The 16,550-nt window shown below is 35.3% G+C and overlaps 1 protein-coding gene across 1 annotated transcript in view; it reads left to right on the plus strand.

Annotated features, from left to right (window-relative positions):
* Positions 1 to 1,933: 1,933 nt before the first annotated feature.
* Positions 1,934 to 16,550, plus strand: part of LOC126970350 (uncharacterized) — a 33,357-nt gene continuing 18,740 nt past the window's right edge. The window contains exons 1-2 of the mRNA XM_050816204.1: positions 1,934 to 2,082; positions 8,268 to 8,785. Of these exons, the coding sequence (XP_050672161.1) occupies positions 8,504 to 8,785 (282 nt within the window). The 5' untranslated portion in view covers positions 1,934 to 2,082; positions 8,268 to 8,503. The remainder of the gene's footprint in view (positions 2,083 to 8,267; positions 8,786 to 16,550) is intronic.

The following is a 16,550-nucleotide window of genomic DNA, read 5'->3' on the forward strand; positions in this document are numbered from 1 at the left end:
CGTCGACAACGACTTGTATGCTGCGCCCAGTGAGGAAGCTGGAGGTCCACTTGCATAAGCTCTTGGGAAGCTCAAATGATGGAAGTTTGGAGAGGAGCGGCTTGTGCCATACACGACCAAAGGCCTTCGCTATATCCAGGCTAACTGCCAGGCCTTCCTCCTTGCTTTCAATAGCCGCAGCCCATCTATGTGTCAGGTATATCAGAAGATCACCTGCCGACCGACCATGGCGAAACCCGTATTGTCGGTCGTTGATCAACTGGTGACCCTCTAGGTATACTAAAAGCTGGCAGCTAATTATGCTCTCCATAATTTTGGAGAGCAGGGAGGTGATAGCAATAGGCCTGTAATTCGCCGGATCCGAACTGTCTCTTTTTTTTTTGGATCGGATGGACAAGGGCTGACTTCCATGAGACTACGCCTTTGGAATAAGAGTGCCGGAATAAACGCGTTAGCACCGGCGTCAACTTAGGGGCACACGTTCTGAGCACGATTGGAGAAATGCCATCCGGCCCGCTCGACTTCCTGATGTCCAGCGAAAACAGAGCTCGCCTAACAGTTTTCTGTCTGGACTGTACTTCAGGCACAGAGCTCTGACACCGCGGGATGGTGGGCGGTGTTTTTCCGTTGTCGTCAAGAGTCGAATTGGAGGCGAAAAGAGCGCACAGGAGCTTGGCTTTCTCTTTTGCCGTATGGGCCAGGGTGTCATTCCTCATGTGCAACGGCGGAATGGACGGCAGGTTGAAGTTACCAAGAGCAGCTTTCGACAACGACCAGAACTTGCGTGTTCCGGTCGGGTAAGAAGAAAGAAGAAGAAAGAAAGAATGAAAAAAAAAAATATTTTGAAACGTATAAGTAAGTCGTATACTAAGACATAACATAAAAAATAAATATAAACTTAAGATTGATAAACAAGCAAAAAACAAAAAGACAAACATTTCTATTATTTATATACGATTCAAAAAATGGTCCCAACTCAGCATGTTGCTAGTTTGAAAACCAATGGTAACTGGAGAGCTGCTCGCCGATTTTGACGACGTGCTTAGACTTCGCACGGGCGATTTGCCGCTTAAAAAATCTGGAGGCACGGTTATATTTCCTCGTAAGAACTTTGCAGTTCGGATCCTTTGTGCTCAGCGCCGCAACCCAAGTTCGATACGCCTGTTTTTTGCAGTCAGATGCTGCTTTAACTGACGCATCGAACCAGGGCTGTGATCTGCCACCGATCGGTACTACAGGGCTTGGTATAAAAATATCCATGCCCTGCAGTATCACATCGGCTACTGCAACGGCGCAGTCAGAATGGCCTCCGGTCCTCTACATTAACCTATGCGAAACATGGCGGCAAATTTCATTTCAAAATAGCATTTAATGTTATTTTTTCAATAAAATAATAAAATCATCGAATCTATACTAAAATAATCATAAAAGTGAGAGCTTTAAATGTGAGTAATATTAAATTTTATTTTATTTTGAAAACGCAGGTGTTTATAATTATTTAAATCATCAAATATAGCTAGAAGAGAAGGCTTAAATCTAAAAAACTTTCAGTTATGAAGTTTAATAAATAAAAAATTAAAGGCCCACGTAAGGACAAGTCCTTTGTTATTCAGAAGTTAGTTTTCATTCATCTTCTTGGATCAGTTAGACCTGAACTTACCAGAGTACTAATATATAATAATAATTAATTATAAGTCTTATTATAAGAAAAAGTTATGATATTTTTTGATAAAGTGAAGTTATCAAGTGTGTCGTGATATCGCACATACTTTTGTTTAATTTTACAACTTCAAATCCACATGTTATAATTTACTAAAAATCTTTATCTGTGAATGTGATTATATTTTTTTTTTGTGTGGCAACATTGGTATACTGATTGTGCAGAAGAAAAAACAATGGTGTAATTCCAGATTTTTATTTGTAAGTATTTATAGAATTGCTATTCGATGTGGTGAAAATAGATTTAAGTATTTGTGAATTGTGAGTCAATTAAAAGATTTTCTTAATCAACTATGTGGATTTTTCAATAAAACATACTAATTTTCTTAAATTTCTTGAACTTGTATTCTTGACGTACTTACTGTAAGTGCAATTTTTACTCTATTTATTCAGCTTGTTAATGTATGCGCCATTCCAATTGCTTTAATACGAGATATACGTGTTTATTAAATCCTTATTGTATAAATTAGACTATACGTAGGTGCAATGGCTGAAAATTTGCCGTGACTGTCGATGGTTCGTGATGATTGTTCGTGTTTTTTCGCGTAGTTCATACAACCGGCAAGAATTAGAATTATTTATTTATCTCATTAGCAATGTCTTATTGTTCTAGTTAAAAGTTGATTCACCATGAAATGCAGACTTATGAACGATATAACAAAGTTATAGAATGTATTTACCTATATCTTCAAATGTTTTGGGTCACACAAAATAATCAAATTATACTGCAAAGATGCGTATTACGTATCAAATACGAATGGTAAATTGATTCTCTATGAGTTATCTCTTAAACTTAAAATATTCTTTATATTATATATTCTTTTTACTTTTATAATTGTACTTTAATTTACTTACATAAAATCATGATAGTATTTTTCTATAACATTGAGTTAAATGCCAATTTTGAATGCAGCACAAGTTCATGCCAATGTACAGAGACTACTGTGCTACTTCCTGCAAATTCTAAAAATAAACTCCTGGCTAAAGTGCTTGATGGTTTGATTGATAACAATCATAATATGGCAAATTGGTCTCTGATTGAATGATAACACTATTTCCGTGGATAATGCTACACTAAACAAGTATTTCTGAAGAATGCTGAGTTTCTCTGAAGACCAAAATGTTCACTGTTATTATGATATTGTTTATATCATGATAATTTAATTAGTAATACACAGATAAATCATTAAATATAAGTGGGAATTATTTAATCACAACTTGCCTTAGATTTTGGTGTACATGAAATTATTTAATATGATTTTGTAACTATCTCAACAGCTTATTGTGATGATAAATGCACTAGATGCTGCCAAATTAAGTTCAATATAAAAAAAGTGTAGCAATTTACAAAGCAGATAAGGTTGTCATGTACTGAGTAACATATTTACTTCTTAGGGCTACAAAGTTATATGATATATTATAAACAGCCAGGGGGCATCAAACATCCTATACCTATTTAAAATATTTTAATTATGCTTGTATGTTTGATAGCACAGATATATGATACATCAGGTGAACAGAAGTTGACAAAATAAAAAATCTCAAATAATTTTTGGCCTAAATGTGTGTGGAATAGTATATTATGACACAAGCATGCTAAGTAGCTCATTATACTTGAGGTTGTGGGTTGCGGCTGAGCTGTAGGGGAGCTCATAAATTAGCCGTGTGTCTTGTGAGCAACTTGCTCACAAGTTCATGCACACTTAATGTTAACACACTTCTGCGGAAAAAACAAACATGCATAAAAATTGCATAAATTGTTTAATTATTAAATTGGTGTATGTACAATTTTCATTGATATTGGAATAAGTATTTCTGGTATTATTTACCACATAGTAACAAATATGATATAAACAAAATATGAAAGTTATGGGAAATGGCACACAAATTTTTTTTCTACACAAACCAAATTTAGGGTGATTGATTACATATAGCCATAGTTCATAATTATTGTTTTAGTGAAAAAATTGCATATATTTATCTCAAAGTATTGTGAATTACAAATAATTTAATACTAAATATTGATAAAATACTATATATAATAATTTAATACTATATAATAAGAGAATAATCATAAGATTTCTTGTCTTAATTTTTTTTTGTGTTTTGAATCTGCAATCAGTTGCCAGACTATGATCAGATGTGATCAGAGATTTTGTTTTTAAAGAGCATTGAGCTTCACTGTCTATAGTAAATTATGGAAATGGTTTCTTTTTATATTTTACATTGTCTTAATTAGGGACATATTTATTTATTCCAAAAATGTAAACAGATTTTGAGCGGCATAAAACCTCTTTGTTGTTACAAAGAGGTTTTATGTGTATTACCCGGTGATATTCAAAATGCTCTGTTTACTCTGATAAAATTTGCAGTTAGGTACTAACTTAACTTTGTAGCGATAATACTATTATGCACTAGTATGTAATGTATTTACTCATGTGTGGTATTTTGGTTTATGGCCCTTAGAACAATGTAATAAGGCTCACTTTACGATCAAGTGTGTTGAAATGAATATTATCTTATCTTATATAATGAATATATATATGTAATAATAAAGCATATTATTAAATTCTAATTAATTTTATATGGCACATCAAATACTAATGAGATGGAGGTGACCTATATTTATAATTTTTTTTTTTGAGTTAAAACTAACTGTGCTTTATTTTGATTATTCTCAATTCTCATTCTTATAACATTTTCAACTTATGTTTATGGTTATTAAATAAATGACTATAATATTATTATGTTGATAAAGCTAGTGTTCATAATATAGGTCATATTGGGTTCACTGCATCAGTGAACAAATAAATTTAAGTCAATTTATCTGTAGTATCAATCTGGCAAAGTGCCAAATATTTCTCTCTGTTATAGTTGATGTTGCAGATTGAATAATTACTGGAATAGGTTCATGTTGGTCTTTGTAAAGCCTCACTCAGATGGTTATAAATAAAATAAAAATTAACAAAAAATACAACCGACTTCAAAAACACTATTCCAAAACAATATATATAATATGCACTGAAAAGTATAAAAATAATTAAAATTCTAGTTTCAATTATTGTTATTTTTGAAATTGGTGTCCTTCCCCTGCGACCCGCTCTCGCCTCCTCACAACTTAAGCACATCTCACCTATAAATATGTATGTAGTTATAAACCTATCATACATGACACCATCGACATCGGTTAAAAATTGAATTATAAGTAGTCTCTTATTGATATGTTAATTTACATAAACTATAGAAATTTCTGTAATATTCTGCTACATCAACTAAAGTACAATTACGAACAAACACTTTTGACAGAAAATAAACAACATAAAATGAAGCTAAGGAAGGTGATTGGAGATATCACTCATGAAAAACACTCACAACAGAGTGCTGAAGAATTATTTAAAACATCTGTTAAAGTAACACATTTTTTAAAGTTTCATCATAAATAATGTCATAATGCTCATAATATATCTGTGGAGGGAGGAAAATTATTACCAACATTAAAAAGAGGAAAATTTAGCATCCAAAATAAAACCCATGAACACTAATAAGGTCTTTTTACATGAAACCATGACATGACTGAAATAAAATACTGGTATTAACCAGATCTAATAGTAGACAATGCTTCAGGAATACACCAAATAAGAGCAGTACTTAAGAAAAACTTCGAACATATCACTTTCCACTGTCTCATATAATAAGTTGAGTATCACCACTAGAGTCTTTCCTGAATTGTGAAAGCTAGTAATGGTAATTCCAAATTACAATGGGGCCCCCATATTGAAGGATTGGCGAACAGACTTAGTTCTGCAGCATATGCGGTTAAAAAAATTATTAACTGACATAGATACGGAGCGACTAGTATACTTTAGTTATTTCCATAGTATTATGTCCTATGGTATATTGCTATGGGGCAACGCTGCCGATATTAATACGATATTTGTGCTGCAGAAGAGGGCTATTCGCGCTATTTATAACCTAGGTCCTAGGGAATCATTGAGAGCAAAATTCAAAGAAATTAACATCTTGACTGTTGCTTCTCAATATATTCTTGATAATGTAATGTATGTTAATAGGCACATAAGTGAATTTACCAGAAACTGTCATAACCATAATGTTAACACCAGGAACAGACATAAACTGATGATGCCTACTACTCGGCTAAGTCGAGTTAGTAAGTCTTTTGTGGGGCGATGTATATGCTTTTACAACAAGATCCCAGAAAGTGTTCAAAACAAAGGTGTTACGTTATTCAAAAGAATTGTTAAAAAACGTTTGTGTGGTAAAGGTTACTATAACATAAATGACTTTCTTAATGATACCACAGATTGGGAATGGAGCGACCGCCCTCAGGCTATTAAATAATAAGTTTAATTGTACAATGTTACTTTGTAAATGTTACTTTAATTGTAAAACATATTTTTGATGAAAAAAAAAGCCCGCTGAGTTTGTTGCGCCCATTCTTCTCAGGCCTGAGGCATTCACTTTGGAATGGGTGGTAGTTTTTTTGACTTTCAATAAGTGATTTCACATCCTATTTTGAATAAAAATATTTGAATTTGAATATAAAACTGGACTAAAAGAAATGTCTGGAAAGTATAGGCCAATTTCATTTCTCAGTCTAATCTCTCTCTAATAACTCATTACTCATCAAAAGTCTTGGAAAAGGTCATTTAGTGACTGGAATGTATGCCTTTGGGGGTTTTCTTTTTAAGTGGTTCACTAACTGGAATGGTAGTTATCTATTATCTAACTGGAAGAAATCAGTATCTGTGTCTAGGCTAACACATTACTGAAAGAGGTCACAGTAGGTGTTCCACAGGGTTCTGTCTTAGGTCCAACCCTGTTTTCAATTATACAAACACAAATGTGAGTAAAGATACTTAAATTGAACATTGACAATGAGATTATCATTTAGTATGCTGAGACTGTAATATTATTTAGAGGTAAATCATGGGATGAAACAAAACACATGTCAGAAAAAGCCCTCTCCGTAGTGGCTAACTTTAGTTAGTTATATGATAACCTACAGACTCTCAACCCCGAGAAAATGTATTACCATTAGTAATAAATGAAGTATTGTTTCACATAACAAGGTTTTCCTCCAACCGACTGTACAACCATACAAATATATAGATGTGATAATGCAGCAGGAGTACACTGCTTTTATCCACAGATATAGAGGACGACAGAATTACGACGTCTGGAAATTCAAAGAAAAGCTCACCTTCTTGCCTTACATACCACTATCTGGAAGAGTCAGAAAACGAATGAGCATCATAAAGATACTCAGGAACTGTTTTAATCAGTTTACTAGTGCTGACTGACTTAGGTAAATTACCTATGTTAATCAATCAGTAAGTATGTATTGCATAACAGTAAGGGGAGGAGCTACAACTATAATAATTTTAGAGAGAGCTTCCTTAAAGTCATGTGTAGGAAACCACTGCGACATCCTACGGTCAATTTGTATAAAGAATGTGGCATGCAGATATGCAGAGTTCCACAATTATTCATATTGGCTAGTGTTTTGAACGAGAAAAAATGTCCACAATACACCGGGTTTTGCCACCAATAAATTCAAACGCACATTTATTGTATCTCGCCCAAGTACTAATACTTAATTTTTCGCAACGACTGGCACCTTATGTATAATAATATCTAATATATAAAATTCTCATGTCGCGGTGTTTGTAGTTAAACTCCTTCGAATCGGCTTGACCGATTCTCATGAAATTTTGAGTGCTTATTGGGTAGGTCTGAGAATTGGACAACATCTATTTTTCATCCCCCAAAATATTAGGGGTGGTCAACGCCAATTTTTTTTTTATTATTTTGACTTTTTTTTATTATTTTGACTTTTTTTTTTAAATTTTCCTTTATTATGAGTCAGCATTACACTTTAAATTTTCACCCATCTACGATCAACAGTAACTTTTGTATCGCGATTTTAATATCGGCAATACGTTTGCTGGGTCAGCTAGTATACTTATATAATTTTATAAAAATAAGCATGTCGGTATTACCTTTGAGAACTTAATACAAAGGAATGAAAATAAAAATCAGCAAATACCAGGAATATAAGACATATTGATTTGTCCTAAATTAACAATTATTAAATATTGAAAGTGAACAGTAGGTGTATAACCCCGAACATTAATCCTTTTCTTAGACTGTGTTACTTAACTTATTTTTCCTTTTCAATTCAAACATATAATTAGATTAACAATCGGTTAATTACGGCATATTAACTCAAAAAAGTTTTCAGTTCAAACTTGTTTTTCATTTTCGAGTATGACTTGATCATGACTACAGATACTACATATTTTGTCATAACATTATTAGTTATTAGTCTAGTCAGTTGACAACCCTGCTTACAGTTGAAATTCATGGCCTCCTGAACCAATCTAGGTAGACACCAAAATGGTATAGTTTCACTTAGTTGAAATGGTATATAATCACCGCGAGCCATCACAACAGCGTGGCTGTTAAGCTCGTTTTTGTAAGTTTATTAGATCAAAGAAGACACTTAACATTGCTTTCCTTTGTTTCAGATACCACAAAACCCAAAATAAAACAATAACTTTCCAAAATTCCCCACAAGACTGTACTTAGTATATAAATCGATTAGTTTTAGTTTTGGATGGATCGAGAGGCATGCCAATATCGCGAGAGAGAATAAAAAGACGGATTAGTAACTTATATTTATTTTTTAATTTTATTTATCGGTTCGGTATAAATGTTAGATGTTTTATGTTGATATAACATAGAGCTGTTCTGATGGGGAATAATGGACACGATGTCGTCCAACGTGTCAATGAGAAACAAGAGGAAAGAGAACCTCATCACCAGGAAGGACAAGAGTCCGGAGAAAACTATAAGAGGGACGCGGGGCGCGTACCGGGCCGTGCCGTCCACGTCCAAACGTGATGAAGAGACGGAGACAGGCTCGGAGAGGATGGACAGGCCGAAGAAGTTCGTGTCGCAGAACAAGGGCAACTACGCTCTCGGGAAGAGATCAGACTTTCTGAAGAATCGCAACGTTCATTTGACGTCTTCGAGATATGGCCAGGTGAGTTTTTTTTATAAACTATAATTTCAACTTAAATTCGAAATGGATTAAAGGAAAATGGCTTCACTGCGTGGGAATCCCTCTTGCTCCAATACCACGTAAAAGCGATGGAAGTGCGCAGAAGCTAAGAACTATCCTTCGTAAGCTCTGTATTACATTTATTCAATTTGTGGTAACAAGTACAAGTCTATTAATATAAATTTTAACTTCTAATATTGCATTGTTTAGTAGAAAAACTACAGAATAAAGATGTCAGGTTTACTTTGTTGCAGCTTTGCTACTTTAAATGCCCGACTATAAGATTCGTTTTAAATCGTACTAGGTTCATAGCTGCGTTGGATTCATAACACATTAATTAATAACTTTACACACACTACGATTTCCTCTTACTTGTTGAGTATATCATCAGGGCCAAGGTGCGCAAATAATATAGCAGTCGCCATTTTCTCGCTACTTAACTAAGTAAATCACTATTTACTTCTGGCTGTAAGGCTGAGACCAATTTGACGAGGCCAACATTACTTACAACGAGAAAGCATAATTATTTAGCCTAATTGGATTCCTACTGATAGGCCTAATGTTTTGTTTAACTAAAACTGTTCTCTGTGTTTGACTGACTTTTACTCGGATCAATTAAACAAAGAAAAGAGAATATGTATATGTGCGCGCCCTTATAGGCTAAACACATGGTCGGATTTGGTACGGCCGGGTGGGCGTGGGTGAGCGCCTCGCACCAATTGGTCTGGCGTCGTACTCGGTACGGGTCCAGACGGTAATAATACTAGTTGGTCCGATGGTTCTATGGCTATTATGTATGTTTACTTACCTAAAGCGCGAAGTGATATGAATTTTTAAATCTATAACACATATGTACGTGGCGAGCTAGAATCGACCCGGGGTCTTTGCGGTAAGAGTCAGCGGTTCTACCAATTGTGATACAGACGGTTTTAAAGGATTAAAAAAAGAGTATTGAGATTTCTAGATCAAAGAGTATATACGCCCCGCCACCATAAGGCTGAAAAATACCTGCTATTGAAAACGCATCAAAGTCTTAATTTGGGCGTCACAGCTGAGCGCATGGAGTGGTTTTAGCACTCGTTCTCCATACTACTATAAACTATGCGAAATCTCATAGTATTCCGTGCGCGTTACAAGTTTAAAAAGTTAACCGACGTTTCTGCTTAACATATTTATAATAGTAAAGCCAAGGTCATTTAAATAGTATTTGAGCAAAGAAATAATATGTTCAATTGTGATGTTCCCGCGAAACACTCGTGGATATGTCTGGGTCATTATACTACCCGCAGTGATTGAAGCTATAACTTTTTTATGTATATATAAGAGAGGGCAAACAGGCAAGAGGCTCACATGATGGGATGGCGTAAGGATGCCGTAACACCAGGTGTCAAGAGATGCATTGCCGGCCAAATTTTAGAATTAAAATCCTGGCGCGGTGTTTTAACTAAAGAGCCGGCACCGACCTTTGGTATTTCAAGAGATTGGGTGATTTACTCACTATCAGGTGCACTCGTTTGTCCTATTTCAATAAATAAAAACGTTGTCTCGCAGTATTTTCAGGTACATATCGATACCTCAGTTCCAAAGTCACAAGACGAAAATTCAGTAAGCATGAGATAAGAATAAGAAATTGGTTTTTAACCTTTATTGATTAATTGAGCCAAATGTTCTATTAGTTTTTTTTTTGTAGAGGAGGAAAATACATTTACGTATTGAAGACCCCGAATCGGGGCCCACATTATGTCGGGCTCGGGTGTAAATACCGCCTACCGACTAAAAACCTCTGTGCTGATAGCCTTAAAGGCTTTTACAGCGAAGCCTTGCAGACAACAAAAACTTATGTAGTAACGATAAGCCACCATTACCACAAAGAAACAAGTCTATAAGTGAACGCAGATTTTATTTATTAATTCCAATATTTCTTCTTAAGTCTAGAATATTTTCGTTTCAATGTGGCGAGTCGTTTTTTTCTTTTTGGACCCTAATCTGAATTGTTACTCTTTGGAACTGAATATATGAAATGAGTACCTTCACAAAATTGCGTTTGTCTTGCAACTCTTGGCGTCGCAAGAGAACATGAGCGAAAATTGTCACTTGTCATGTGGTATTATATTCCTATTCTATAAAAGTAATAATGTGAAGTATTTACTTATTAATTAATACGGCTTTACTGACGTTTTATGTGTAATAGACGGGAGGTTATCGCGAACCCCTTACACTCACCCCGATGAAGGACCTCCGAATGGTCCGAAACTAGTCGGATTTTTTTAAATATAATAATTTTGTGTGAAGTTTGTTTAAAACAGTACTTATGGTCTGACAGTATAAACGTTTATTTGGTAATGCATCAGTGTTAGACACAGCTGTGACGAATTTGATTGCATATCTGACAGGAAATGTATCCAAACCGCTGAACACAGATATTATCGCTATATGTATATTTATAGACATGAATTATTAGAACTAGGTTGTTCTGCGTTCTAACTTCAGCACTAATTGAGCTCATTCTTGCTGGTATTTATTTTAGACACTGTTTAACGAAACACGTGTCTAAGACATGGTTAAATTATTTTTATGTACATACTTGACAAAACAGAGATAGTTTATAGGTATATCTAGATAGCCTCTTGCTGTTAGGCAACACATGATAACATGCCAGGTTTATTATTTTTTATGTGATAATACTTAATACTTATTGAGGCAAACCAACCTCCCATGGATATCCGTAATACCAGAGATGAATTCTTGTGGGCCATTGGGGGTATGATTTAAACTTGAAGATCAAGTCGTATGGGTTTTGGGGATCTACGGGTATGGTGAAAAACCCACGGTAGAAGAATGCTAGTCATATACATGGTGCAGGTGTAATTTTACATTTTGAAGTAATTCAGCTGCTGGTATTATTATTATTATGCTCTTCGTTGTTGGCGGTCAAATGGAAGAAGCTGGAATTCGAAAAAAAGTAACTACTTTAAATGAGCGCGAACACTTTTTTAAAAAGTTGGCAATGCTCTTGTGATTCCTCTGTTATCGCAGGAGAATATGGGCGGTGGTGATTACTTAACTTCTGGTGACCCGTACGTTCATTTGTCCTCTCTTCCATAAAAAAAACTGTTCTAAGTGACCACGGAACTGAACGTCGCTCGATATATTGACGTCAAGTATGCCGATACAGGCTGTGGTAGTAAGAGGAGTGATGTCGAATCGGGGACATACGACAAAGGGAGACTTTCTAACGGTGAATGCACAAACCCGTTCAAAAGACGAGGTGCCTTATGGGTTATACATTTGTATATAACCCACAAATTCCCCCACGCACCCATTACGCCACTGATCGACTTTAAGGATTAATAATCTGAGTTCGAAACGTATTGTTCAACCTTGTACAGTATTTCCATCATCAGACTTGACAACAACAAGACAGGCATGGCGCGTGGATCAGCTATCACCCCCCTAAACCACATTTTAAGGAAGGCAACGACCGATATGATGACACTCGATTTATACCGCTTGTCGAAACGGATTTCTCAGATTGATATGAAAATCACGCTAAAAGCAGTTTTTATTGCCACACAAAAGCTTTGTATTGAAATATTGACAGCAAAGCACGCCCACACAATTGATGTCCATTAGCGGTTCGCTTAGTTATTAGTTTTCTAGATCACGATAGGAGGTCTACAGGTATAGCAGCCTAGGTCGCTATATAAGTATCGCATTGCAGTCTCATGTTACATAACTCTTTTTTTCTCTAGCTTGCAAAGGTTTTACATTAATCGCATATTTGTCGTTCAAATTGTATTTTACCTTTAACGCTGTAGATATTTCTCAAGAGTGATATATGGATACGAGGGATAGTCGACTATGTTTTACCTGGATACAAAATTTACCAAATTTTAATAAAATTTCATTATTTACATTTTTATCACTAGATTTTTAAGAAATGTTAGGCGACCTACTTAGTAAGTTCGTAGGGGTGGTGGCGCAAATGTAAGCTTCGAAGGAAGGTTCGATCGCCCACCACGTTCCAATGTGTTTTGGGTTTTCAAATCGAACGCCTATTCGATGCTTAACGCTTTCGACGGTCGGCAACGCTCTTGTTTTTCTTCTGGCGTTACAATAGAGACTGGGGCCTCGGTGATCGGATATTGAAATTCTATGGATACACTGTGAGAATGGCGGGTCCATCGTGCGGCAGAGTTATTATTTTTATTTTTAATTAGACATTTTGTCTTTCGTTTACCTTGTTCCCAAATTCTCTTGACATTTACTTTTTCTTTGTTTGAGATTAATAAGGTCGTAACTACAACTTCACTTTTTATGGTTATGTCTATGGATATTATATAAACGAAGTCCATCCGCAATACTCGGATGGACGGTAATGGGATTTAATTTGAAGTTCGTCGTTCTTTTCGTTTCGGACGAAACTTCGGCGTTCAATTTTGGTTATAGACCTTCTGAGTCACTGCAATGGGACGTAAACTGTGAAGAGCATTCACATAATAGCACCATTCGTTTGTTGCGCCCATTCTCTCAGGCCCGAGGCATTCATTTTGGAAGGGGTGGTAGTTTTTTGACTTTCATTTCAATAAGTGATGTCACATTCTATTTTGAATAAAAATATTTGAATTTGAATTCCATACAACGTTTTATTCTATTCTATATATCCAGGTTGAAATAGACGGCCGCGCGGAAGTTCGCCAAATCAAATCTGCTCTGGGCGGTCAATTGCATGAGTGCAATCAAATGGTCTTTAACAGAGAGAGATGGCTACATAATGTGAGGCGTAATACATATCTGCCCCTGATAACCAAACTTGATGACAACCAAAACCGGAAGAAACAACACTAGCTTGTTTAAAGAGTGTTCTAGCTTGCTAGCCCAGTATGAAAAACTAGTCTCCAACGTCCCGGGTATAATCTTATATATAACATTCTCGTGCCCCGGTGTTTGTTACCAAACTACTCCAAAACTGCTTAGCCAATTTGTTTGTATATCGGGTAGGTGTGAGAATCGTCCAACATCTATTTTTCAAACACCCCTAATTATTTTTTTTTTAAATATTTTGACAATTTTTTTTAATATGATTCAGCATTAAAAAAACTTCCAATTTCTTCTATTTTACTATATTTATTATTCTTCTATTCTACTATTTTAATATTATTCTATTCCACCAACAGATTCGCAATAGAGTTGCAAGATGGCAATCGAATATATTTGGTAGGTCTGAGAATCTCTCGTCGTCTGTTTATTATTGCCCAAAAATTTTAATTATTAAATTTTTTTTTGTTACTTTATATGGCAATACAACGTATGCTGGCTCAGCTAGTGTATTATAAAAATATGCAAAGTCGTAAGTCATATTCGAACTTCGTGCGTCGAACATAAATTACTCGTATTAACATTAGGGATGTACCTTATGATATATATTGTCACTACATTGAATGGGTCAACGATTGTAAACAGATAAAAATATTGTTTCAAGAATCCGGAGTGACTCACGCTTGTTTTGCACCTTGTGCATTGTTTTTATTGCTGTGTGTTATTAAGTTTTTATTTATATTGTACATCTACTTATATATTCGGTATTCGTAACGTGGGAAACATTTTAATAGAACATATTTGGTGGTACGTTTAAATAAATTTCCTGAATCTATCAGTTTTTTTTGTTAAATCTGCTTTTTCCTGCAAGCTGTCTAGAAAACATTTGGCTGTATTGTGCTTGGAGGTTAGTTATGCATGGTGTCGTATCCAGTGATTCATCCATATGTTCAATATATCATCTTTGTTCTAAAGAAGATTTTGAGGGGCTCGCCTTTTTAGTGTTTTACATGTTTGTTTTGGTTGATTCTCTATTAGGGTTCTTGCCAGTGGGTTGGAATGATTGTGAATTCGTTCCGTGTATGTTCTGTGTATGTCAGTAGTGAGTCATTAGCTTCATCAATGACCGTTTGATGTTTAGATCGTAGTGTATGCGACTATTAGTGATGTACCAAGGTGCCCCTGTTATCATACGTAGAGTTTTTTGATTGAAAGCAAAAGTTTTATGGTTGTTCTTACTTTCCTCGTTTCTTCTGCTGGATAACATCATAAGGCTTCGACGTAACTATTTGCATTCGTTGTTAGTTCTGCGATACAAACTCCAGGCGCATCATGTTGTCGCATGGCGTTCCACAACCTCGAGTCTTCCGAGGAACTTCTTGATTCGCTCAGCCACTTTGTTAAATCAATTACCGGCTGTAGTTTTCCCGAACCGATACGAATTAGGGACCTTTAAGAAAAGAGTATACTCCCAACTTAAAGTCATCTCTTTACACCTTTTTTTGCAGATGTCTATGGGTGGTTTCCTCACCACTACCCCGTCACGTGAGCCTATTGACAGTTTGCCGCCTCATATCCTCCTCTCGCCTCGAGTTTTGGCAATGTTATAAAATGCGAATTGATACAAAACAATCGTTACGTGTTATTTTTATTAAAAAAAACTGGTTTGAAGCAAGATTAAAATAGGAGTAGGTACAAGATTATTACATTTTTGCTTTTCAAGCATTCACCTTTCATCATCAAAAGCCTCCCCCTAAGACTTCCACAACGATCGGTCATGCAATTAGGTTAGGTCCCACATTCACCTATACATAATAGGTATTAATAAAATATAATGACTGGTCGCAGTTGACGACAATTTCTTAGAAAATAACTTACGCATTATATTGAGTAAATATTAAAGAGAAATACTCGACTTGTTCTCATTTCCTGCTAGTAGATATTATTTAAATAAAAGCTTTCCGAGAAAATCTTAATACCTTATGTTTTTATAGCTTCGGTACATACAGGTTTGCTTAAAATCACAAGCAGTACATTTGCGATACTCGTAGTCCATCACGAGTGTTTTGTTTCACGTCTTATTTTTTTTTAAATTTACTTAGGGAGCCAAACTCGCATGATCGATTCAATCCTACTATTTGCGGGATTGGCCGTTCTCCATCCCGTTGTCTAATATTTGCAAAAATTCTAGAATATAGGTAGAAATACAGAAACTATTTAAATTTTTAAATGCTTTCAAGTTTAACAAAACATTTATTTACATATAGGTACATTTTTTTTATACGATACGGGATTTTGCTAAGCTAATCGTCCGGTTAGATTAGTCCGGACTCCGGACAGTATTGCGGTTACAATCATAGAATTAGAATAACGCTAACGCACACAGTCGAAAAAAATCGATTACAGTAACAATAGATTCGCTTTTCCATTTCGATTCCTTTTCTATCTTATATCTGTATCTCGGTTACAGATGTTCTTCTCTCTCGCAAACTTTGTTTGTCTAGCCGCTAGTATATTGTAATTAATTGGTTACAACCGTTGGATTAAGAGCGTTGGAAGCGTTGTCTCTGGAAATTCTGTTCAAATATCTTACATATAAAATTCTCGTGTCACAATGTTAGTTACCTTTTTACCAAATTATATATGCACTAGTGGACCCAACAGACGTTGTCCTGTACACACGTCTTAAATTTGCAAAATCTGTCCAGCCGTTAAGAGGAGTTCTTATTTATTTGGACGGAGAGAATTATATTATATGGACGGAATTGAGAATCTAAACCAATCTCAAATTCACTGAAACAAACAAAAAATCATCAAAATCGGTCCAGCCGTTTAGGAGGTAGTTTAATTGTGAATCTAAACCATTCTCGAATCCACCTGAAGACACACACCAATCTCAAATTCACTGGAACACACAAAAATATCATCA

This window comes from Leptidea sinapis, chromosome 20 (genome assembly GCF_905404315.1).
Source record: "Leptidea sinapis chromosome 20, ilLepSina1.1, whole genome shotgun sequence".
Lineage (NCBI taxonomy): Eukaryota > Metazoa > Arthropoda > Insecta > Lepidoptera > Pieridae > Leptidea > Leptidea sinapis.